General features: G+C 42.3%; 1 protein-coding gene across 1 annotated transcript in view; it reads right to left on the bottom strand.

Annotated features, from left to right (window-relative positions):
• tmtc2b (transmembrane O-mannosyltransferase targeting cadherins 2b) overlaps positions 1 to 26,275 on the bottom strand; it is a 360,692-nt gene that overhangs the window by 115,100 nt on the left and 219,317 nt on the right. The window contains exon 3 of the mRNA XM_061917943.1: positions 490 to 1,330. Coding sequence (XP_061773927.1) covers positions 490 to 1,330 — 841 coding nt within the window. The remainder of the gene's footprint in view (positions 1 to 489; positions 1,331 to 26,275) is intronic.

Genomic DNA, 26,275 nt, shown 5'->3' with positions numbered 1-26,275 from the left:
CCCAGAACTATCCTAGTAAATGTGTCTAAAGACATCAGAATCCGTGTTTTGTTTTTTTTACTTAAATTTTTATTATTTATTCTTTTTCTACTCCGTCGCTATCAATATCCTCAAACACGAATCTTTCATCCTCGCTCAAATTAATGGGGAAATTGTCATTTTCTCGGTCCGAATAGCTCTTTTTGTTGGAGGCTCCCCTTATAAACAATGTGAGGATGTGAGGAGCCCTCACACTTGTGATGTCATCGTCTGCTACTTCCGGTAAAGGCAGGGTTTTTTTATTAGCGACCAAAAGTTGCGAACTTTATCATCGATGTTCTCTGCTAAATCCTTTCAGCAAAAATATGGCAATATGGCGAAATGATCAAGTATGACACATAGAATGGACCTGCTATCCCCGTTTAAATAAGAACATCTCATTTCAGTAGGCTTTAATAATGAGCGTGGCCCTTTTTAGTGTCTACCAAGGTGAAAAAAAGATCAACCAACCTTTAGCCGGATTGACAGAAATCCCCGACTTGTAGAGCATCTCTTCGTTCTCCCAATCCCTGTTCCTCAAAACAGTCTTGACACCAAAGAGCAGAATCAGAGCTGCGCTGCCATAAACCAGCAAGGCCTTGGAGGACTTGTGTCTCAGTCGGACGCAGAGAGACCTCAACCCCACGGCGACCAGCAGGCAAAAACCCATGCTGGGGATGTAGAGAACTCTTTCGGCGATTACGAAGCCCACGTAGAAAAAGAGGTTAGTGGCGGGGAGGAAAGGTATAGCTAAAAGGCCGAGGGAGAACGCCACGACATTTTCAGTGATGGGCAGAGAAGTCCTGCTTTCATGGGGCTTTTTGGTCCCGTTCTGTACGTTGTGAGCGCCAACGCAAGAACTGTTCACATGTTCTTGCTCATGATCCTGGTAACTGTGTCCATTGCTGCTGCCATTCTTTCCATTGGCAAACACCTGAGCTTTCCCGTTGCTGTCCTTTCTCTTGGCTTTCGGCTGCTTCCACACGCTGAACCAAGCCAGCCACGACAATCCCGAATAGAAGACGAGCGTGTGAACGTTTCTCCAGTCGCCAAGGCTCCGGATCAGAGGCAGGGTGTCCATGGACCAATCGAAGCTGAGCGTGTTCGGGCAGAGGAGAAGCCAGAAGTTCATGGCGGGCAGGTAGAGAAATGTTAGCGTCCTGGTGAGGAGAGAGGCGGAGTCCGCTGCCGGGTTGTCGGAGTTGGAGAAGTTTGGGGGCTTGTTGCCCATCCAATAGAAGCGGCAGGCCAGCAAGGCGGCGCCCCAGGTTGCCAGCAGAAGCACATTAACCATCAGCTGGGCATTATTTCTCTGAAAGAGAAAACAAAGAACCTTAGCCGAATAGAAAACTACGTAGCTTCAATGTTGCAAATTATAGTGTCTCAACAAGACAAGATTCATGGGTTATTCTATTATTTTATTTATTTGGTCGTGGACCTTTTAATCACACAAGAAGACAGTGGTTTGGCAGTATCATCACAGTATCATGTTGGACCCGCTCGACATCCATTGCTTTCGGTCCCCTAGAGGGGGGGGGGGGTTGCCCACATCTGAGGTCCTCTCCAAGGTTTCTCATAGTCAGCATTGTCACTGGCGTCCCACTGGATGTGAATTCTCCCTGCCCACTGGGTGTGAGTTTTCCTTGCCCTTGTGTGGGTTCTTCCGAGGATGTTGTAGTCGTAATGATTTGTGCAGTCCTTTGAGACATTTGTGATTTGGGGCTATATAAATAATCATTGATTGATTGATTGATTGATTGAATATCGATTCTTGGGGTCGCGATTCGATTATAAATCGATTTTTTTCGATTCAACGCAAATGCATTTTTTTAATCTGAGTTTAATACATTTTGTACTATTCGCACAGCTATGTTATTTTGAGTTGAAAAAATATTTTTCTATTTTATTTATGTTAGGCCCACATCTGAGGTCCTCTCCAAGGTTTCTCATAGTCAGCATTGTCACTGGCGTCCCACTGGATGTGAATTCTCCCTGCCCACTGGGTGTGAGTTTTCCTTGCCCTTTTGTGGGTTCTTCCGAGGATGTCGTAGTCGTAATGATTTGTGCAGTCCTTTGAGACATTTGTGATTTGGGGCTATATAAATAAACATTGATTGATTGATTGAGTTTAACAAAAGGGATGTCAGATCTTTCATCACTCAAATGGCCACCACGTGATCTTGGATGTGGAAATGTGTAACACCCACAAGGCTCGGATGTGAGTCAGATGTTATGAGTTTCTTGAAAACGTTTTGTGTTTGGCTTGAAACCATAATCAGTTGAGGCTTCACGGTGGCAGAGGGGTTAGTGCGTCTGCCTCACAATACGAAGTTGTTAAAAGAAAATGTGACGTAACACCGTGGTGAACATGCCCTTTCCCAACTACTTTGGCACGTGTTGCAGCCATGAAATTCTAAGTTAATTATTACTTGTAAAAAAAAAAAAAGGTGATGAGTTTGAACATCAAATATCTTCTCTTTGTAGTGCATTCAATAGAATATGGGTTGAAAAGGATTTGCAAATTGTTGTATTCCGTTTATATTTACATCAAACACAAACCCCAACTCATATGGAAACGGGGTTTGTACAATCCCCAAAGAGGGCACTTTAAGTTGATGATTACTTCTATGAGTAGAAATCTTTATTTATAATCGAATCACTTGTTTATTTTTCAACAAGTTTTTAGTTATTTTTATATCTTTTTTTCCAAATAGTTCAAGAAAGACCACTACAAATGAGCAAATTTTTTTATTTATCTCTTTTTTTCAACCAAAAATGCTTTGCTCTGATTAGGGGGTACTTGAATTAAAAAAATGTTCACAGGGGGTACATCACTGAAAAAAGGTTGAGAACCACTGGACTAAGGGCCTGATCTACTAAAGGTTTTGTGTAATCAAACAAATGCAAACTTGATAGTCCACACATACTGAGCTTGTGCACAAAGAATGTCACCTGAAAAAAAAGAAAAATAGAGATCACGGTTCATTTAGCGCAGGGGTGCCCATTACGTCGATCGCGAGCTACCAGTCGACCGCGGGGGGTGTGTCAGTCGATCTCCAGCCAGGATTTTAAAAAAAATAGACCTAAAAATTAATGATCATCAATCTTCACCAAGACGTCACTTAAATGACATTCACGGTACCGGAGGGTCTTGTGAGATGACGCTGGCTGCTGCAAGATCATTATTATGAAAATATGACCGAGAGGAAGGCGAGAAACACTTTTTATTTCAACAGACTCTCGCGCCGTACCTTCCGTCAAAACTCTAAAGGCCGACTGCACATTTCCTATCTTCACAATAAAAGCCCTGCTTCATGCTGCCTGCGCTAACTAAATACAGAGTCTCGGAAAACTGGCGTGCACAAGCGACTCTTATTTTGTTAGCGCAGGCAGCATGAAGCAGGGCTTTTATTGTGAAGATAGGAAATGTGCAATCGGCCTTTAGAGTTTTGACGGAAGGGACGGCGCGAAAGTCTGTTGAAATAAAAAGTGTTTCTCGCCTTCCTCTCTGTCATTTTTTCATAATAATGAACTGGCAGCAGCCAGCGTCATCTCACAAGACCCTCGGGTGCCGTGAATGTCAATCAAGCAAGCTACGGAATTTGCCGCCAATGTTTTTCTTGTAAAGTGTATGGAAGCTGGATGAATTAGATGCCAAAATCCAACCACTTTCATGTGGTATTGTACAGAAAGGACAACTTTTTTTCTCCTCCATTTGAAAATGTGGGCATTATCATCATTACTGTCTGATTCCAATCAATGCAAGTCATCAGAATCAGGTAATACACCAACTTATATTCTTGTCTTTGTGAAAGAAAGACATCTATATGTGTTACACATGCTTGTATTATCATTAAACACATTTAACTTGTTTACAAAAATGTCTCTTTCATAAATAAATAAATATAAATGATATATATAAATGAGGTAGATCCCCTCGAGTTGGTCAATTGAAAAGTAGCTCGCCTGCAGAAAAAGTTTGGGCACCCCTGATTTAGCGTGTCTCTATTCATTCATGTTTATGCAATATATATGCTGAGTTTCACAATGGCCACTATATTAGGAGGGGAAAACACAACTGTAATCATTTAGCACTCTCAAAGTGATTTATTAAGACTAAAACTGTTCTGCGGCAGCTGTTTTGCGTCTCGAATGTTAGTGCAAGCTGGCATGGATACAACATGGCTGTGAGAGAGCAGGAAGTTGCAGAGACAGGCGATTTAAAGAGAGAATAGTCAATCTGTGCGTGTCAAAATATTTGGACTGTCAGAAATACTGATAGTAAATGTATAGTCTACCACGACATAGTGATTTTGCAAACAGCTAAAATGATACACAAAGCACACTACAGTCTGCTACACAATAATATACAAAAATTATTCTCAACACCAGAGGAGAAATATAATCGTAGAGAAAAAATTAATTTGAAACATTTGCACACACGTACAACATTTAAGACCTTCGGTATTTCTAAATGTGGAATTAAAATATGGAATGGTTTAAGCAAAGAAATTAAATAATGTACTAACATGATCCACTTCAAACTCTTCAAACTTAAAGTGTTTACAAAGTACAAAGAAGAAGAACCATGATAAACATTCTGAATGTATTTCATTTTCTAAAAAAATCTCAATTATCTCACCATAGGAAATATAACTTACTTCACTAATTATGAATTATTTAGTTTTATTGTTATTACTTATGGAATATATTGTGAATACATTGAGAACAGGAAGTGAACAAAAGTTTAAGCAACTGCTATGTAAAAGAAATTGTGATGTATCATGTTGTATGCATGCATGTTCCAAATCAATCAATCAATCAATGTTTACTTATATAGCCCTAAATCACTAGTGTCTCAAAGGGCTGCACAAACCACCACGACATCCTCGGTAGGCCCACATAAGGGCAAGGAAAACTCACACCCAGTGGGACATCGGTGACAATAATGACTATGAGAACCTTGGAGAGGAGGAAAGCAATGGATGTCGAGCGGGTCTAACATGATACTGTGAAAGTTCAATCCACAATGGATCCAACACAGTCGCGAGAGTCCAGTCCAAAGCGGATCCAACACAGCAGCGAGAGTCCCGTTCACAGCGGAGCCAGCAGGAAACCATCCCAAGCGGAGGCGGATCAGCAGCGCAGAGATGTCCCCAGCCGATACACAGGCAAGCAGTACATGGCCACCGGATCGGACCAGACCCCCTCCACAAGGGAGAGTGGGACATAGAAGAAAAAGAAAAGAAACAGCAGATCAACTGGTCTAAAAAGGGAGTCTATTTAAAGGCTAGAGTATACAAATGAGTTTTAAGGTGAGACTTAAATGCTTCTACTGAGGTGGCATCTCGAACTGTTACCGGGAAGGCATTCCAGAGTACTGGAGCCCGAACGGAAAACGCTCTATAGCCCGCAGACTTTTTTTGGGCTTTGGGAATCACTAATAAGCCGGAGTCCTTTGAACGCAGATTTCTTGCCGGGACATATGGTACAATACAATCGGCAAGATAGGCTGGAGCTAGACCGTGTAGTATTTTATACGTAAGTAGTAAAACCTTAAAGTCACATCTTAAGTGCACAGGAAGCCAGTGCAGGTGAGCCAGTACAGGTGTAATGTGATCAAACTTTCTTGTTCTTGTCAAAAGTCTAGCAGCCGCATTTTGTACCAACTGTAATCTTTTAATGCTAGACATGGGGAGACCCGAAAATAATACGTTACAGTAATCGAGACGAGACGTAACAAACGCATGGATAATGATCTCAGCGTCTTTAGTGGACAGAATGGAGCGAATTTTAGCGATATTACGGAGATGAAAGAAGGCCGTTTTAGTAACGCTTTTAATGTGTGCCTCAAAGGAGAGAGTTGGGTCGAAGATAATACCCAGATTCTTTACCGTGTCGCCTTGTTTAATTGTTTGGTTGTCAAATGTTAGAGTTGTATTATTAAATAGAGGTCGGTGTCTAGCAGGACCGATAATCAGCATTTCCGTTTTTTTGGCGTTGAGTTGCAAAAAGTTAGCGGACATCCATTGTTTAATTTCATTAAGACACGCCTCCAGCTGACTACAATCCGGCGTGTTGGTCAGCTTTAGGGGCATGTAAAGTTGGGTGTCATCAGCATAGCAGTGAAAGCTAACACCGTATTTGCGTAAACAAACACAAATAAATAAACACAAAATAAACACAAACTCAACTCAACTATTCAGCAACATTAGTTTATAATCTGCTGAATGACTTAACGGGCTGATTAGAACTAAGGCAATTGATTCATGTTGGTTTTTGCTGGCAAGTTTTTTTTTATAACAGGAAATATAATATATATCCTACATGAAAATGGTCTTGCAATATACATTTTATTGCATCTAGATCATGGGTGTCAAACTATGGCCCGCGGGCGAAATTTGGCCCGCCGTGTAATTTCATTTGGCCCTTGAGGCAATATCAAATTAACATTAGGGCTGGCCTGCCCCTTTAACACCGCATTCACCGCTTATACTCATACTTGCCAACCCTCCTGATTTTCCAGGGAGACTTCAGAAGTTCAGTGCCCCTCCCGAAAATTTCCCAGTGCAACCATCGGCCCAGGACGTTGCAGGCACCTTCATTAAATGTATCGTTCTTGATTGATTGATACTTTTATTAGTAGATTGCACAGTTCAGTACATATTCCGTACAATTGACCACTAAATGGTAACACCCCAATAAGTTTTTCAACTCGTTTACGTCGGGATCCACGTTAATCAATTCATGGTTGTTGATTCTTCCCCTTTGCATAATCTTTTGGGCACATAACTGTGGAGGTCGAAATAAAAACTGGACGCTGTACACGGCTCTTGCCCAATGTGCAAACGCAGAACGGGGCCCACCCGAGATTGTGATCAAATATCTGGAGCAAGGGCGCACGTTCATGAGAGCAGATTCGATCCATGGCTCAATCGGCAAGAAAATGAAAGCTCAAGAGAACATCTATACCTTTGATGACTTTGTAGACCTTTGTAAGACAGCATCAAGATAGATTGGTTTTCCTTTGTTTTCTCAAAATCAGCTAGAAGTGAGTTAATAGGTTTTGCCTTTGGACGTGAGACTAATAGTAAACACAATTTCATATTTTGCACATGCTATTTAACATGTGTTCTTGGATTTTGGTAGATCGGACCCAAACTCTAGAAACTGATGACTAAACAATGATTGGACCTATTGCAGAATCAACTGAAGAGCTCATTTGTAATTTCAGACTTAGAGCTTTTGGACAAACACTATGCTCATTTGTGTAATGTTCTTCATTCAAAGCCCGACTCAATCCAACACAGATGCACGGAGAGAGCACTCTCAGATTACTTTTGAAAGTAAGGGATTGTAGTCAGCTGGAGGCGTGTCTTAATGAGATTAAACAATGGATGTCCGCTAACTTTTTGCAACTCAACGCCAAAAAAACGGAAATGCTGATTATCGGTCCTGCTAGACACCGAACTCTATTTAATAATACAACTCTAACATTTGACAACCAAACAATTAAACAAGGCGACACGGTAAAGAATCTGGGTATTATCTTCGACCCAACTCTCTCCTTTGAGGCACACATTAAAAGCGTTACTAAAACGGCCTTCTTTCATCCCCGCAATATCGCTAAAATTCGCTCCATTCTGTCCACTAAAGACGCCGAGATCATTATCCATGCGTTTGTTACGTCTCGCCTCGATTACTGTAACGTATTATTTTCGGGTCTCCCCATGTCTAGCATTAAAAGATTACAGTTGGTACAAAATGTGGCTGCTAGACTTTTGACAAGAACAAGAAAGTTTGATCACATTACACCTGTACTGGCTCACCTGCACTGGCTTCCTGTGCACTTAAGATGTGACTTTAAGGTTTTACTACTTACGTATAAAATAATACACGGTCTAGCTCCATCCTATCTTGCCGATTGTATTGTACCATATGTCCCGGCAAGAAATCTGCGTTCAAAGGACTCCGGCTTATTAGTGATCCCCAAAGCCCAAAAAAAGTCTGCGGGCTGTAGAGCTTTTTCATTTCGGGCTCCAGTACTCTGGAATGCCCTCCCGGTAACAGTTCGAGATGCTACCTCAGTAGAAGCATTTAAGTCTCATCTTAAAACTCATCTGTATACTCTAGCCTTTAAATAGACTCCCTTTTTAGACCAGTTGATCTGCCGTTTCTTTTCTTTTTCTTCTATGTCCCACTCTCCTTTGTGGAGGGAGTCCGGTCCGATCCGGTGGCCATGTACTGCTCGCCTGTGTATCGGCTGGGGACATCTCTGCGCTGCTGATCAGCCTCCTCTTGGGATGGTTTCCTGCTGGCTCCGCTGTGAACGGGACTCTCGCTGCTGTGTTGGATCCGCTCTGGACTGGACTCTCGCGACTGTGTTGGATCCATTATGGATTGATCTTTCACAGTATCATGTTCTCATAGTCATCACTGTCACCGACGTCCCACTGGGTGTGAGTTTTTCCTTGCCCTTATGTGGGCCTACCGAGGATGTCGTAGTGGTTTGTGCAGCCCTTTGAGACACTAGTGATTTAGGGCTATATAAGTAAACATTGATTGATTGATTGATTGATACAAACATGCCTTATAAACATTACACAACCTCGACCTGAGTCCATGTGACGGATACATCGCTGATATCTGCTGATCATCCTTGCCAATACAAAGAGGCGTAACCCCAAAATGAAGACCACAGGAAATTAAACAAGAAAGAGGAAAGGAAATGTATGAATACTGAGGCTACCGTTGAACTCTAAAAGCCTTTTATTCAGTTTTAGATCAAAAACAGATAAGACCATTATTGAAGAAGTACAATACCTTCTGGCTTAACGGGATTTTACGACACATAGATACAGTTCCTTGCCTGGATAAGAATTTGGGCTTTAGTATCAATAAACTGTTACCTCCTGAGAATCGGCGTCTTCTGCAGTGGACATTTGTGTTTTGCATAAGAGGGCTTTTTTTCCCTGAAATGTGTAAAACTAATATAATAAATAGACCGAAAAAATGCAAAAGACTCTGTTTCTTAGGATATCAAACGTGCACAAACATCTTGGCAACAGGTGAGAACTTGGCAGAATGTGACATCAGCAAGAAATGATCCTCGGTAATAAAAGTTGAGTTTACGCTACCATTTTCTCTGTAATTTGAGTCAAAAACCCGAGTAACGTTGACCGACTTGGACTACGTTTCTACTCAAGCAGAAGCTGGGAAAGACAGGAAGTGCATTGAAGTGGTCGGTGAGGCCCGGAGGTTAAATTCAGAGCAGACTTTACTGGGGAGACTGGCTGGCTGTTATTACACCACAATCATTGCTTCGGGTGGATCCAGAGGGATTTAGGGGGCTCTTTTTGAGGCTCTTATGACACTTCTGTGGCCCAGGCAAAAGTTTGGAGGTCAACGCTGAGCCCTTACAGGATGCAAAACTTGTATACAGTGGTTGCACATCCACAAATTGCCGAGGTACCTCATCATTCCATGCCGAAAACATTCAATTACTACAACAAAGCAGTACTGCTTTGTAAGTATTTAACAGTATCAGTAAACAAGAGCACAGACCTCCACCAAAAGTAAACAATATTTCTGTGTGGCGAACAAGCAGCGGGGCAGGGCACGCTGGAGCCCGGCCCAAGATGGCGGCAAGGAAGCGGAGAATGCGAGCGAGCAGTGAGGCGACGCCGCAGTCAAGTGCATTTCTCCTCACGATGTATAAAAAGGGAGAAGGAGGAAAGAGCGGGGCAGAAGGAGTTGGACAGCCCGCAGCAGTGCATGAGGAACGGAAGCGACAGCGAGCGAGACGAAGAAAAGCGACCGAAGCGCGAGCAGTGGAGAGGAGGAGCTGAAAAGCGACCCGACCTGCAGACAAGCTTGAATATACTCAATCATGTCCTTCCTGCGAGTTCCATGGACCACCCAGGAAGGACATGATTGAGCAGGTTTGACTTGCTTTATTTTTCAATTAAACTTGTATACAGTGGTTGCACATCCACAAATTGCCGAGGTACCTCATCATTCCATGCCTAAAACATTCAATTACTACAACAAAGCAGTACTGCTTTGCAAGTATTTAACAGTATCAGTAAACAAGAGCACAGACCTCCACCAAAAGTAAACAATACTTCTGTGTGGCGAACAAGCAGCGGGGCAGGGCACGCTGGAGCCCGGCCCAAGATGGCGGCAAGGAAGCGGAGAATGCGAGCGAGCAGTGAGGCGACGCCGCAGTCAAGTGCATTTCTCCTCACGATGTATAAAAAGGGAGAAGGAGGAAAGAACGGGGCAGAAGGAGTTGGACAGCCCGCAGCAGTGCATGAGGACCGGAAGCGACAGCGAGCGAGACGAAGAAAAGCGACCGAAGCGCGAGCAGTGGAGAGGAGGAGCTGAAAAGCGACCCGACCTGCAGACAAGCTTGAATATACTCAATCATGTCCTTCCTGCGAGTTCCATGGACCACCCAGGAAGGACATGATTGAGCAGGTTTGACTTGCTTTATTTTTCAATTAAACTTGTCTGCGGGTCGGGTCGCTTTTCAGCTCCTCCTCTCCACTGCTCGCGCTTCGTCATCTTCGTCTCGCTCTCTGTCACTTCCGTTCCTCATGCACCGCTGCGAGCTCTTCTGCCCCGTTCTCTCCTCCTTCTCCCCTTTTATACATCGTGAGGAAAAATGTTAATTGTGTACCGGTGCGCGATCCACGCACCTGGACTTGACTGCGGCGCTCCCGTCACGCCCCGCCTCGCCGCTCGCTCGCATTCACCGCCTCTTTGCCGCCATCTTCGCTGCTCGTTCGCTTGTTGAAATTATATTCTCAGGGCATTTAATCAAATATGGCCCGCCGTTAAATTTAATTTGTCCCTTGAGGCAATATCAAATTAACATTAGAGCTGGCCCGCCAGTAACACCACATTCGCCGCTAATACTCATACTTGCCAACCCTCACGATTTTCCCGGGAGACTCCCAAAGTTTAGTGCCCTTCCCGAAAATCTCCCTGGGCAACCATTCTCCCGATTTCCCAACAATATTGGGAGCGTGCATTAAAGGCACTGCCTTTGGCGTTCTCTACAACATGTCGTCCCGTCCTCTTTTACTCCATATAAACAGCGTGCTGGCCAAGTCACATAATATATGCGACTTGGTCAAAATCCATACAGGTCAGACTGAGGGTGGCCGTATAAAGACCTTTAACGCTGTTACAAATATGCGCCACACTGTGAACCCACACCAAACAAGAATGACTAAACACATTTCGGGAGAACACCCGCACCGTAACACAACATAAACCCAACAGGACAAATACCCAGGACCCCTTGCAGCACTAACTCTACCGGAACGCTACAATATACACTCCTCGCTACCACCAAACCCCACCCACCTCATTTTTTATTTTATTTTCGAATTTATTAGCCTGTGGAAAAAGTTAATGTTGATATTTACCTCAGAAGGCTGCAAATAGAAAAGAGGCATTACTTTTTTTAAAATTAAATTGTATTTAATATACCACTGATGGTTTTTGAAAGTTGATTTTATAAAGACCTTTAACACTGTTACAAATATGCGCCACACTGTGAACCCACACCAAACAAGAATGACTAAACACATTTCGGGGGAACACCCGCACCGTAACACAACATAAACACAACAGAACAAATACCCAGAACCCCTTGCAGCACTAACTCTACCGGAATGCTACAATATACACCCCCTGCTACCACCAAACCCCGCCCACCTCATTTTTATTTTATTTTCGAATTTATTAGCCTGTGGAAAAAGTTAATGTTGATATTTACCTCAGAAGGCTGCAAATAGAAAAGAGGCATTAATTGTTTTAATTAAATTGTATTTAATATACCACTGATGTTTTTTGAAAGTTGATTTTGCACTATTACGTTATACAAGCTCTGCCTGTTCCATGGAAGGAAGCCGGAGTACCCGGAGGAAACCCACGCAGTCACGGGGAGAACATGCAAACTCCACACAGAAAGATCCCGAACCCGGGATTGAACCCAGGATTACTCAGGACCTTCGTATTGTGAGGCAGATGCACTAACCCCTGTTTCACCATGCTGCCCTATTTCAATCAATCAATCAATCAATGTTTACTTATATAGCCCTAAATCACTAGTGTCTCAAAGGGCTGCACAAACCACTACGACATCCTCGGTAGGCCCACATAAGGGCAAGGAAAACTCACACCCAGTGGGACATCGGTGACAATGATGACTATGAGAACCTTGGAGAGGAGGAAAGCAATGGATGTCGAGCGGGTCTAACATGATACTGTGAAAGTTCAATCCACAATGGATACAACACAGTCGCGAGAGTCCAGTCCAAAGAGGATCCAAGACACAGCAGCGAGAGTCCCGTTCACAGCGGAGCCAGCAGGAAACCATCCCAAGCGGAGGCGGATCAGCAGCGCAGGGATGTCCCCAGCCGATACACAGGCAAGCAGTACATGGCCACCGGATCGGACCGGACCCCCTCCACAAGGGAGAGTGGGACATAGAAGAAAAAGAAAAGAAACGGCAGATCAACTGGTCTAAAAAGGGAGTCTATTTAAAGGCTAGAGTATACAAATGAGTTTTAAGGTGAGACTTAAATGCTTCTACTGAGGTGGCATCTCGAACTGTTACCGGGAGGGCATTCCAGAGTACTGGAGCCCGAACGGAAAACGCTCTATAGCCCGCAGACTTTTTTTGGGCTTTGGGAATCACTAATAAGCCGGAGTCCTTTGAACGCAGATTTCTTGCCGGGACATATGGTACAATACAATCGGCAAGATAGGATGGAGCTAGACCGTGTAGTATTTTATACGTAAGTAGTAAAACCTTAAAGTCACATCTTAAGTGCACAGGAAGCCAGTGCAGGTGAGCCAGTACAGGTATATATGTATGTATATATGTATATAAAGGTATATACAGTATAGGTATATATGTATGTATATATGTATATAAAGGTATATACAGTACAGGCGTAATGTGATCAAACTTTTTTGTTCTTGTCAAAAGTCTAGCAGCCGCATTTTGTACCAACTGTAATCTTTTAATGCTAGACATGGGGAGACCCGAAAATAATACGTTACAGTAATCGAGACGAGACGTAACAAACGCATGGATAATGATCTCAGCGTCTTTAGTGGACAGAATGGAGCGAATTTTAGCGATATTACGGAGATGAAAGAAGGCCGTTTTAGTAACGCTTTTAATGTGTGCCTCAAACGAGAGAGTTGGGTCGAAGATAATACCCAGATTTTTTACCGTGTCGCCTTGTTTAATTGTTTGGTTGTCAAATGTTAGAGTTGTATCATTAAATAGAGTTATGTAGACCACAAAGAAGTGTTTTCTATTTAGAAAAAAAAAAATGTCCTATAAGCTCTATATACGAAAACTGATCAAAAATAGACCATTCATCGGCAGTGCACTTTATAATCTGGTGCACCCTATGGTCCGTAAAATACGCTACTCAAAAACAAACTGATACAATAGGAAATGACTGCCATATATGTTGTCAGGAACAAAAAAATACATAAAGAGAACTTTAATCTGCGATGGTCTTTTAAATAAACAAACATCCCACATATATTATCCTTATAATAAAAACATCAGTATAGCTCAGGACAAGTCTGTAGCCCTATTGTTTCTGAAAAACAAAGACATTGGAGTCTTGTGTCCGTAATCTAGTTTAGGAGAGGAGGTAGTTCAGCACAACCCCATGAGGGCTGCATATTTTCAGCCCTCAAGGGTTTCACATGCGATCCATTCAGAATTTAAACAATTAAGCCATTGTGAGTAAAAAGGAGGCCTTTGAATGAAAGATCGTTGGAGATGAAATGCAAAACAGCCTAATTACAGAAACCCAACTTTCCCTTTTTTCAACACACACACATTGAAATGACCATGATGCCAAATCAATCTCACAGTTCTTTTCTACGAGAAGTGTTTCGGCACAATGAAGTGGAAACAGTTTAGAAAGAAATGTCATTAATTAGAGCGGAGTATTCTCCTGGCACACAATCCGGCTCGCTGTACCAGCCTTTAAAGACCAATCCATCACACCACAAGACAGCCCGGAGGAACTCGCCCCATCGGACCGGCTTACGCCTCAGACGAAACCCTGCGAGAGAAGACGAGCTATGTCTGACCTGTCCAATCCTCTTCATCTTCACTGAGATCAATTGTCTGCACTGGCTCTTCCATCAAGGCTCGCCATAATAGACTCGTAGCAGAAGGGAAAATGAGTTCTAGGTGTTGCAGACACACCAACCCACAGTTCCCCAAGACCGCGAGACTCACTAAATCCCTCCAAGTATTTGATGGATGGCTACACACTCCACATGTGTCATTGTTCCCTTACAGCAAGATCGAGTAACCATCCAGCTTGTGGTCCTAGTCACACAAAAAGCTCCATTGATGCAGAAATGTTCTACTCCTCTTATCATTTGCAGTTTGTAACTCTCTCAGACATAAACGCATTTAGGGGTAAGAACAAAAAAAAAAACTAATTGCTTGAAGCTCGGACAAGATAAGACGAAACCAATACATTTTACATTGATACTGTGTGTTGTGGATTAGCGGAATCGGTCTTTGGGTTTCAAAATGTCAGACCAGATGTAATGCTGGCCGCCTTCACAGTCACAGCTGAACTGTTTGAAATACACACGATACAGTATAAGCCTAAATTCAGCTTTACAAAAGATACTGCCTTATAGGGTTGTAAGGTATACCAATATGGGTGACGTCATACGCAAATACGGTATTAGCTTTCACTGTTATGCTGATGACACCCAACTCTACATGCCCCTAAAGCTGACCAACACGCCGGACTGTAGTCAGTTGGAAGCGTGTCTTAATGAAATTAAACAACGGATGTCCGCTAACTTTTTGCAACTTAACGCCAAAAAAACGGAAATGCTGATTATCGGTCCGGCTAGACACCGACCTCTATTTAATAATACAACTTTAACATTTGACAACCAAATAATAAAGCAAGGTGACTCGGTAAAAAATCTGGGTATTATCTTCGACCCAACTCTCTCCTTTGAGGCACACATTAAAAGCGTTACTAAAACGGCCTTCTTTCATCTCCGTAATATCGCTAAAATTCGCTCCATTCTGTCCACTAAAGACGCCGAGATCATTATCCATGCGTTTGTTACGTCTCGTCTCGATTACTGTAACGTATTATTTTCGGGTCTCCCCATGTCTAGCATTAAAAGATTACAGTTGGTAGAAAATGCGGCTGCTAGACTTTTGACAAGAACAAGAAAGTTTGATCACATTACGCCTGTACTGGCTCACCTGCACTGGCTTCCTGTGCACTTAAGATGTGACTTTAAGGTTTTACTACTTACGTATAAAATACTACACGGTCTAGCTCCATCCTATCTTGCCGATTGTATTGTACCGTATGTCCCGGCAAGAAATCTGCGTTCAAAAGACTCCGGCTTATTAGTGATTCCTAGAGCCCAAAAAAAGTCTGCGGGCAATAGAGCGTTTTCCGTTCGGGCTCCAGTACTCTGGAATGCCCTCCCGGTAACAGTTCGAGATGCTACCTCAGTAGAAGCATTTAAGTCTCACCTTAAAACTCATCTGTATACTCTAGCCTTTAAATAGACCTCCTTTTTAGACCAGTTGATCTGCCGCTTCTTTTCTTTCTCCTATGTCCCCCCCTCCCTTGTGGAGGGGGTCCGGTCCGATGACCATGGATGAAGTACTGGCTGTCCAGAGTCGAGACCCAGGATGGACCGCTCGTCGGGACCCAGGATGGACTGCTCGCCTGTATCGGTTGGGGACATCTCTACGCTGCTGATCCGCCTCCGCTTGAGATGGTCTCCTGTGGACGGGACTCTCGCTGTTGTCTTGGATCCGCTTTGAAATGAACTCTCGCGGCTGTGTTGGAGCCACTATGGATTGAACTTTCACAGTATCATGTTAGACCCGCTCCACATCCATTGCTTTCGGTCCCCTAGAGGGGGGGGGTTGCCCACATCTGAGGTCCTCTCCAAGGTTTCTCATAGTCAGCATTGTCACTGGCGTCCCACTGGATGTGAATTCTCCCTGCCCACTGGGTGTGAGTTTTCCTTGCCCTTTTGTGGGTTCTTCCGAGGATGTTGTAGTCGTAATGATTTGTGCAGTCCTTTGAGACATTTGTGATTTGGGGCTATATAAATAAACATTGATTGATTGAATATTAGTATAGTACCACGATACTAATGAATCATTTTCGGTACTATACCACTTCTGAAACGCGCCCACGTCGAAGTCACGTCGTGACATTGCTGGTTTACTAGCATGTTCAGTAGCACACAATCACGGAGTACTGTATTTTTCTGACTATAAGTCGCGTTTTTTTCATAGTTTGACCGGGGTTTCGACATATACTCCGGAGCGACTTATGTGTGAAATTATTAACACATTACCGTAAAATATCAAATAATATTATTTATCTCATTCGTGGAACAGACGAAGAAAATGTCAGCAATCGTCACACACACGTCAACCAATAAGAAATCGGCGGGGGAGGATCATGACAGAAGTGCATTGTGGGTCATGGGATGCTAACTGCTAAATGCGATATGCTACTGCTGTAGCTATTAAAATGGATCATTTCATCATTGGCGGTAATTTATAAAAACTGAGAAGGGCTGAACAAAAATGCTTGGAATGTTTGGAATTTCTGTTTGCAAGACTGCTTCCTGTTTTTGTTTGATGATCATTAAAGTCATCTTACCTGCTCTCAGCTCTCCTGGCTTCTTGCATCTCGGGGTAACTAAATGGCAGTCATGCGTTTTCCTCACAATATAAATTGTTGGCGTCGTTTACTTGAGTCGTATTGCCATACTAGTGCAGTCTAGTGAAGTGTGAAGTGAATTATATCTATATAGCGCTTTTCTTGAGTGACTCAAAGCGCTTTACATAGTGAAACCCAATATCTAAGTTACATTTAAAGCAGTATGGGTGGCACTGGGAGCAGGTGGGTAAAGTGTCTTGCCCAAGGACACAACGGCAGTGACTAGGATGGCGGAACCTGCAACCCTCAAGTTGCTGGCACGGCCACTCTACCAACCGAGCTATGCCGCATATCTCTTATGTTTCACAGCCATCTACTGGTTCGATTTCTTGATTGATTGATCGATTGATCGAGACTTGTATTAGTAGATTGCACAGTACAGTACATATTCCGTACAATTGACGACTCAATGGTAACAGCCGAATACGTTTTTCAACTTGTTTAAGTCGGGCTCCTCGTTAATCAATTCATGGTAGACATGGTCACACTTATCATTACACCATGTACCAAAAAAATTGCTTCGAGGTCGGTAAGCAAAACCAAAATTATTCCGTACATTAGGCGCATCGGGTTTATAAGGCGCAGTGTCGAGTTTTGAGAAAATGAAAGGATTTTTAACTGCTCCTTATAGTCTGGAAAATACGGTACATGTTTTGTTTTCTTTCAGCTAGTGTTTGTGCTTCCTAATAAATGTCAGTTTGTGTTTTGTCCATCAATCCCTTTATTTTCTAGTGGTTGTCCTTCTCAAGGGGGCCGGAGCCTATGTTAGCTGCACCCGGACAGATGGTGGGGTACACCCTGGGACAAGTCGCCACCTCATCACAGGGCCAACACGGATAGACAGACAACATTCACCCCCACATTGCCAATTAGATTATTCCCAGGTGCGTGTCTTTGGAAGCGGGAGGAAGCCGGAGTAACCTGGAGGGAACCCACTCTTAAATGGGGGGAGAACACACAAAAAGAATCGGAGTCTGGTAATCAAAGCCAGGACCGTCTCCTTGTGAAGCACAAACGTTAACCACTGCCAGTTTGTGTTTTTATTTCTTCCGTAAATCATTTAAAAACTGGCTCCATATCACTGGAAAACATGAATTGGCCGAAAGTGGCTTTGCGCCCATCTGCTCTACAGTTGCTCTCCTTGTAATATCAATTAAAGAAAAGAGATCTCAATGAAGCTGTCAAAATTTAAAAGCTTGTATTTCTGTACAATTATACAGTTCTGCCACACGAGTGTAACCTGATCGTCCATTGTGAGTTTTGAAATGAAAATCAACACCTGTTTTAATAGAAATAATTCAATATCCTGTTTTGTCGACGGTGTTAGAATACAAATGAGGTCGCAGCAAGGTCTGCGTGCATGTAGCTCATCTTCCTTAAAGTAATGCCATGATTAAGATCCTTCTTTTTATGGAAAACTAGCTGCGACATCATCTAAAGCAGGGGTCACCAACCATTTTGAAAGCAAGAGCTACTTCTTGGGTACTGATTAATGCGAAGGGCTACCAGTTTGATACACACTTATAGCCAAATAGCCAATTTGCTCAATTTACGTTTAATAAATAAATCTATATATATATATAAAATGGGTATTTCTGTCTGTCATTCCGTCGTACATTTTTTTTTCCTTTTATGGAAGGTTTTTTGTAGAGAATAAATGACCAAAAAAACACTTAATTGAACGGTTTAAAAGAGAAGAAAACACGAAAAAAAATAATAATTTTGGAACATAGTTTATCGTCAATTTCGACTCTTTGAAATTCAAAGTTCAACTGAAAAACTAGCTAATTCGAATCTTTTTGAAAAAATTAAAACAACAATTTATGGAACATCATTAGTAATTTTTCCAGATTAAGATTAATTTTAGAATTTTGATGAAATGTTTTAAATAGGTTAAAATCCAATCTTCACTTTGTTAGAATAAATAACAAATTGGACCAAGTTATATTTCTAACAAAGACAAATCGTTATTTCTTCTAGATTTTCCAAAACAAAAATGCCATCCATCCATCCATCCATCCATCCATCATCTTCCGCTTATCCGAGGTCGGGTCGCGGGGGCAGCAGCCTAAGCAGGGATGCCCAGACTTCCCTCTCCCCAGCCACTTCGTCTAGCTCTTCCCGGGGGATCCCGAGGCTTTCCCAGGCCAGCCGGGAGACATAGTCTTCCCAACGTGTCCTGGGTCTTCCCCGTGGCCTCCTACCAGCTGGACGTGCCCTAAACACCTCCCTCGGGAGGCGTTCGGGTGGCATCCTGACCAGATGCCCGAACCAACTCATCTGGCTCCTCTCGATGTGGAGGAGCAGCGCCTTTACTTTGAGTTCCTCCCGGATGGCAGAGCTTCTCACCCTATCTCTAAGGGAGTGACCTGGAAACTAATTTCGGCCGCTTGTACCCGTGATCTTATCCTTTCGGTCATGACCCAAAGCTCATGACCATAGGTGAGGATGGGAACGTAGATCGACCGGTAAATCGAGAGCTTTGCCTTCCGGCTCAGCTCCTTCTTCACCACAACGGATCGATACAACGTCCGCATTACTGAAGACGCCGCACCGATCCGCCTGTCGATCTCACGATCCACTCTTCCCCCACTCGTGAACAAGACTCCTAGGTACTTGAACTCCTCCACTTGGGGCAGGGTCTCCTCCCCAATCCGGAGATGGCATTCCACCCTTTTCCGGGCGAGAACCATGGACTCGGACTTGGAGGTGCTGATTCTCATTCCGGTCGTTTCACACTCGGCTGCGAACCGACCCAGTGAGAGCTGAAGATCCCGGTCAGATGAAGCCATCAGGACCACATCATCTGCAAAAAGCAGAGACCTAATCCCGTGGCCACCAAACCGGAACCCCTCAACGCCTTGACTGCGCCTAGAAATTCTGTCCATAAAAGTTATGAACAGAATCGGTGACAAAGGACAGCCTTGGCGGAGTCCAACCCTCACTGGAAATGTGTCCGACGGGCCAAAACAAAAATGTTAAAAGAAATTCAAAATACTTTGAAATAAAATTCAAATTTGATTCTACAGATTTTTTAGATTTGCCAGAATCATTTTTTTAAATTTTAATCATGAGTTTGAAGAAATATTTCACAAATATTCTTCGTCGAAAAACAGAAGCTAAAATGAAGAATTGAATTTTAATTTATTTATTTTCCTATACAATAAAAAAATATATATATATTTGAACATTGATTTAAATTGTCAGGAAAGAAGGAGAGAATTTAAAAGGTAAAAAGGTATATGTGTTTAAAAATCCTAAAATAATTTTTAAGGTTTTCTCTAAAATTGTCTTTCTGAAAGTTATAAGAAGCAAAGGAAAGAAATAAATGAATTTATTTAAACAAGTGAAGACCAAGTTTTTAAAATATTTTTTTGATTTTCAAATTCTATTTTGAGTTTTGTCTCTCTTAGAATTAAAAATGTCGAGCAAAGCGGGATCAGCTTGCTAGTAAATAAATACAATTTAAAAAATAGAGGCAGCTCACTGGTAAGTGCTGCTATTTGAGCTATTTTTAGAACAGAAACACAAAAAAACATTCATGAAGTTTGGTTCTTTTATGGGTCTACTGAAAATGTGACCAATTCTGCTGGGTCAAAAGTATACATACAGCAATGTTAATATCTGCTTACATGTCCCTTGGCAAGTTTCATTGCAATAAGGCGCTTTTGGTAGCCGTCCACAAGCTTCTGGCAAGCTTCTGCTTGAATGTTTCTCCTCCAAATATACTTTGTAGCCAAACAGCTACATTTTTCTTTCATCTGACCACAGAACCTTTCTCCAGAAGGTATTATCTTTGTCCGTGTGATGTCAGATGAAACAAAAACTGAGCTGTTTGGCCACAATACCCAGCAATATGTTTGGAGGAGAAAATGTGAGTCCTTTAATCCCAGGAACACCAATCCTATGGTCAAGCATGGTGCTGGTAGTATTATGCTCTGGGCCTGTTTTGCTGCCAATGGAACCAAGAGTAAATGAGACAATTAGAAAGGAGGATTACCTCCAAATTCTTCAGAACAACCTACAATCATCAGCCCGGAGGTTGGGTCTTGGGCGCAGTTGGGTGTTCCAACAGGACAATGACCCCTAAACACACGTCAACACACGTACCCGGAGGGAACCCACAAACATGCAAACCCCACACCGAAAGATCCCGAGCCCGGGATTGAACTCAGGACTCAGACTTTTGAAAAGACGGTCAATAATCTAACATGTCTACTGAATGAAACAGTTAAAAACAGAAATGTTTCACTCCTTTTGTCAGGAGACACATATCCATCCATCCATCATCTTCCGCTTATCCGAGGTCAGGTCGCGGGGGCAGCAGCCTAAGCAGGGAAGCCCAGACTTCCCTCTCCCCAGCCACTTCGTCTAGCTCTTCCCGAGGCGTTCCCAGGCCAGCCGGGAGACATCAATCAATCAATCAATGTTTATTTATATAGCCCCAAATCACAAATGTCTCAAAGGACTGCACAAATCATTACGACTACAACATCCTCGGAAGAACCCACAAAAGGGCAAGGAAAACTCACACCCAGTGGGCAGGGAGAATTCACATCCAGTGGGACGCCAGTGACAATGCTGACTATGAGAAACCTTGGAGAGGACCTCAGATGTGGGCAACCCCCCCCCCTCTAGGGGACCGAAAGCAATGGATGTCGAGCGGGTCTAACATGATACTGTGAAAGTTCAATCCATAGTAGCTCCAAGACAGCAGCGAGAGTCCCGTCCACAGGAAACCATCTCAAGCGGATCAGCAGCGTAGAGATGTCCCCAACCGATACAGGCGAGCGGTCCATCCTGGGTCCCGACGAGCGGTCCATCCTGGGTCTCGACTCTGGACAGCCAGTACTTCATCCATGGTTATCGGACCGGACCCCCTCCACAAGGGAGGGGGGGACATAGGAGAAAGAAAAGAAGCGGCAGATCAACTGGTCTAAAAAGGAGGTCTATTTAAAGGCTAGAGTATACAGATGAGTTTTAAGGTGAGACTTAAATGCTTCTACTGAGGTAGCATCTCGAACTGTTACCGGGAGGGCATTCCAGAGTACTGGAGCCCGAACGGAAAACGCTCTATAGCCCGCAGACTTTTTTTGGGCTCTAGGAATCACTAATAAGCCGGAGTCTTTTGAACGCAGATTTCTTGCCGGGACATATGGTACAATACAATCGGCAAGATAGGCTGGAGCTAGACCGTGTAGTATTTTATACGTAAGTAGTAAAACCTTAAAGTCATATCTTAAGTGCACAGGAAGCCAGTGCTGGTGAGCCAGTACAGGTGTAATGTGATCAAACTTTCTTGTCTTCCCAACGTGTCCTGGGTCTTCCCCGTGGCCTCCTACCGGTTGGACGTGCCCTAAACACCTGGTGTTCGGGTGGCATCCTGACCAGATGCCCGAACCACCTCATCTGGCTCCTCTCGACGTGAAGGAGCAGCGGTTTTACTTTGAGTTCCTCCCGGATGGCAGAGCTTCTCACCCTATCTCTAAGGGAGACACATAGTGAGGTCAAATACAAAATAAACGACCCGAAACACATCTCATCAGATGCAAATTCCAGAGTATCTGACTGAATCAAGATGGATAAGAAAAACACTTTATGGCGTAGTAAAGATAAAGTTTGCAGATGTTGTCACAGTTGTGTGGACAACCTTATAAGGCTCAGGGACGTTCAAGGCTAGTTTTCCTAAAGTCAAGTGGGCCGCATGGTGGGAGAGGTCAGGGGGGGGTGAAACACCACACAGGACCTGGGTTCACACCACTTGTGATCAAAGCTTTTAACCTGTGTGAACCCATCAGAAAACCCAACTGATCGTGCAGACCGATAAGACTGAGCTCAGACAAGGAAAGAGAGGCTTTTTTTGATTCCAGATAGAACGTATTTTTGATGGCTTCAAGATCGGGGTGTAACGGTCAGAGGTGGGTACATTTACTCCGTTACATCTGCTTGAGTAATTTTTGGGATGAATTGTACTTCTAAGAGTAGTTTTTATGCAACATACTTTTACTTTTACTTGAGTATATTTATAGCGCTCCATTTATCTACAATTAGCTCGCTACTCGCTACTTTTTTTTTATCGATCTGTTAATGCACGCTTTGTTTGTTTTGATTTTGTCAGACACGCATTCTAAGTAGAATCTACGCATGCCGGCGTTTCACCAATCAAATGCAGTCACTGGTGACGTTGGACCAATCAAACAAAACCAGGCGGTCACGTGACCGTCACACGTCGAATCCGACCTAAAAAGGTTGAAAAACGTATTGGGGTGTTACCATTTAGTGGTCAATTGTACGGAATATGTACTGTACTGTGCAATCTACTAATAAAAGTTTCAATCAATCAATCAAAAGTGTAAAAGAAAAAAGACAGTTTTTACTTCAACCGTACTTCCCGTCAAAAGACTGATCGCACAGTTCCTGTCTTCACAATAAAAGTGCCGCTCCATCGCGCCTGCGCTAACAAAATAAGAGTCTCCGAAAGCCAGCGCAAACAAGCTAGATAACTACGGAGTTTGCCGCCAATGTATTTCTTGTAAAGTGTATAAAAACGAATATGGAAGCTGGACAAATAAGATGCCAAAAACCAACAACATTCATGTGGTATTAGACAGAAAAGAGGAACTTTTTTTTCTCCTCCATTTGAAAATGTGGACATTATCAGCACTGTTTGATTCCAGTCAATGCAAGTCATCAGAATCAGGTAACACACCAACTTATATTCTTGTCTTCATGAAAGAAAGGAATCTATATGTTAAACATGCATGTATATTCATTAAAACACCTTTAACATGTCAACAAAAACGGCAAAATAAATAACTATAAATTATATACTGTATATGTATATATATATATATATATATATATATATATATATATATATATTGAGGTAGATCACCTCGACTTCGTCATTTATTAAGTAGTTGATTAACGTTGAAAAACTTATTGTGGTGTTACCATTTAGTGGTCAACTGTACGGAATATGTACTGTACTGTGCAATCTACTAATAAAAGTTTCAATCAATCAATCAAAAGTGTAAAAGAAAAAAGACACGTTTTACTTCAACCGTACTTCTCATCAAAAGCCTAAAGACTGATCGCACAGTTCCTGTCTTCACAATAAAAGTGCCGCTCCACCGCGCCTGCGCTTAGTGCGCTAACAAAATAAGAGTCTCCGAAAGCCAGCGCAAACAAGCTAGATAACTGCGGAGTTTGCCGCCAATGTATTTCTTGTAAAGTGTATAAAAACGAATATGGAAGCTGGACAAATAAGATGCCAAAAACCAACGACTTTCATGTGGTATTAGACAGAAAAGAGGAACTTTTTTTTCTCCTCCATTTGAAAATGTGGACATTATCAGCACTGTTTGATTCCAGTCAATGCAAGTCATCAGAATCAGGTAATACACCAACTTATATTCTTGTCTTCATGAAGGATAGGAATCTATATGTTAAACATGCATGTATATTCATTAAAACACCTTTAACATGTCAACAAAAATGGCAAAATACATAACTATAAGTTATATACTGTATATATATATATATATATATATATATATATATATATATATATATATATATATATATATATATATATTGAGGTAGATCACCTCGACTTGGTCATTTATTAAGTAATTGATTAACGTTGAAAAACTTATTGGGGTGTTACCATTTAGTGGTCAATTGTACGGAATATGTACTGTACTGTGCAATCTACTAATACAAGTTTTAATCAATCAATCAATCGATGAATGCCTACTGAGCCTATGGTGCTGTTAAGTTATTGTGGCTCAATTTGCCTTAATTTGTTTTATTTTCATGATTAATTATTTAATATATATTATTGTTTTAGTTGCTTAAGAGATATTCCTGGCTATGAATTTGCTCATTGCTATTTTTATGTTTTTGTGCATTATTTGTTGCCGTATTAATCAAACAAACAGGTTACTCATTAGTTACTCAGTACTTGAGTAGTTTTTTCACAACATACTTTTTACTTTTACTCAAGTAAATATTTGGATGACTACTCCCTACTTTTACTTGAGTAATAAATCTCTAAAGTAACAGTACTCTTACTTGAGTACAATTTCTGGCTACTCTACCCACCTCTGGTAACGGTACACAAACATTTCTGTTAGGTACGTACCTCGGTTTAGAGGTCACGGTTCGGTTCATTTTTGGTACAGTAAGAAAACAACAAAATATAAATGTTTTGGTTATTTATTTACCAAATTTGTAAACAATGGCGTAACATACATACACACACAGGGTCCATTGCCAGGGTTTATGTGGTCAACATATATAAAATAAAAACTAAATAAGATAAGGCTCGGAATGGTTTCTTAACAAAACTTTTCTACATATAAAGTGCTTTTTTTGGATTGATTGATTGAGACTTTTATTAGTAGATTGCACAGTTCAGTACATATTCCGTACAATTGACCACTGAATGCAAACACCCCAATACGTTTTTCAACTTGTTTAAGTCGGTTCCACGTTCATCAACATTAAACTGCCTCAAGTTGTTACTCAGATGAAATAATATGACCCAACTTTTTTTCTACGTATAAAAAGTGCAACATTAAAGTGATTTTCTTATTTAAACGGGGATAGCAGGTCCATTTTATGTGTCGTACTTGATCATTTCGCAATAATTTTGCTGAAAGGATTTAGTAGAGAACATGGACGATAAACTTTGCAACTTTTGGTCGTTAATAAAAAAGCCTTGCCTGCACCGGAAATAGCAGACGATGTGCGCGTGACATCACCGGTGTGAGCAGCGAGAGCGATTCTGACCGAGAAAGCGACAATTTCCCCATTAATTGAAGCGAGGATGAAAGATTCGTGGATGAGGATAGTGAGAGTGAAGGACTAGAAGAAAAAAAAAAGACAGGGCAGTGGGAGCGATGCAGATGTTATTAGACACATTTACTAGGATAATTCTGGAAAATCCCTTATCTTCTTCTTGTGTTACTAGTGTTTTAGTGAGATTATAAAGTCATACCTGAAAGTCAGAGGGGTGTGGTGACCACCAGTGTCTCTGAGGAAAGTCATGGAGGAGCCAAGAAAGTCACAGCTGCCTCTTTGACAGCTGCAGGAAGAACGACACAAGGTCCGCTCATGTTTACGGTAAGAGCCGACTTATTACCACAATGCTCTCACCAAAACCTGTCGGTTGACATGTGGTTCGCTTGACCACTCTGTTCCATATTAAAGCTTCACAACAAACAAAGAAACACCGGCTGTGTTTGAGTTGCTACAGCCGGCCGAAATACACCGCTTTCCACCAACAGCATTCTTATTTGTAGTCTCCATTATTAATTGAACAAATTGCAAAAGATTCAGCAACACCGATGTCCAGAATACTGTGTAATTTTGCGATTAAATCGGACGACTTTTAGCCGTGAGTGGTGCTGGGATAAAATGTCCGCTACAACCAATAACATCACACGCGTCATCATTCCGCGACG

Source organism: Nerophis ophidion, linkage group LG12 (genome assembly GCF_033978795.1).
Source record: "Nerophis ophidion isolate RoL-2023_Sa linkage group LG12, RoL_Noph_v1.0, whole genome shotgun sequence".
NCBI classification, from domain to species: domain Eukaryota; kingdom Metazoa; phylum Chordata; class Actinopteri; order Syngnathiformes; family Syngnathidae; genus Nerophis; species Nerophis ophidion.
The sequence above is the reverse complement of the archived record's forward strand: the minus strand, read 5'-3'. Positions and strand labels throughout refer to the sequence as shown.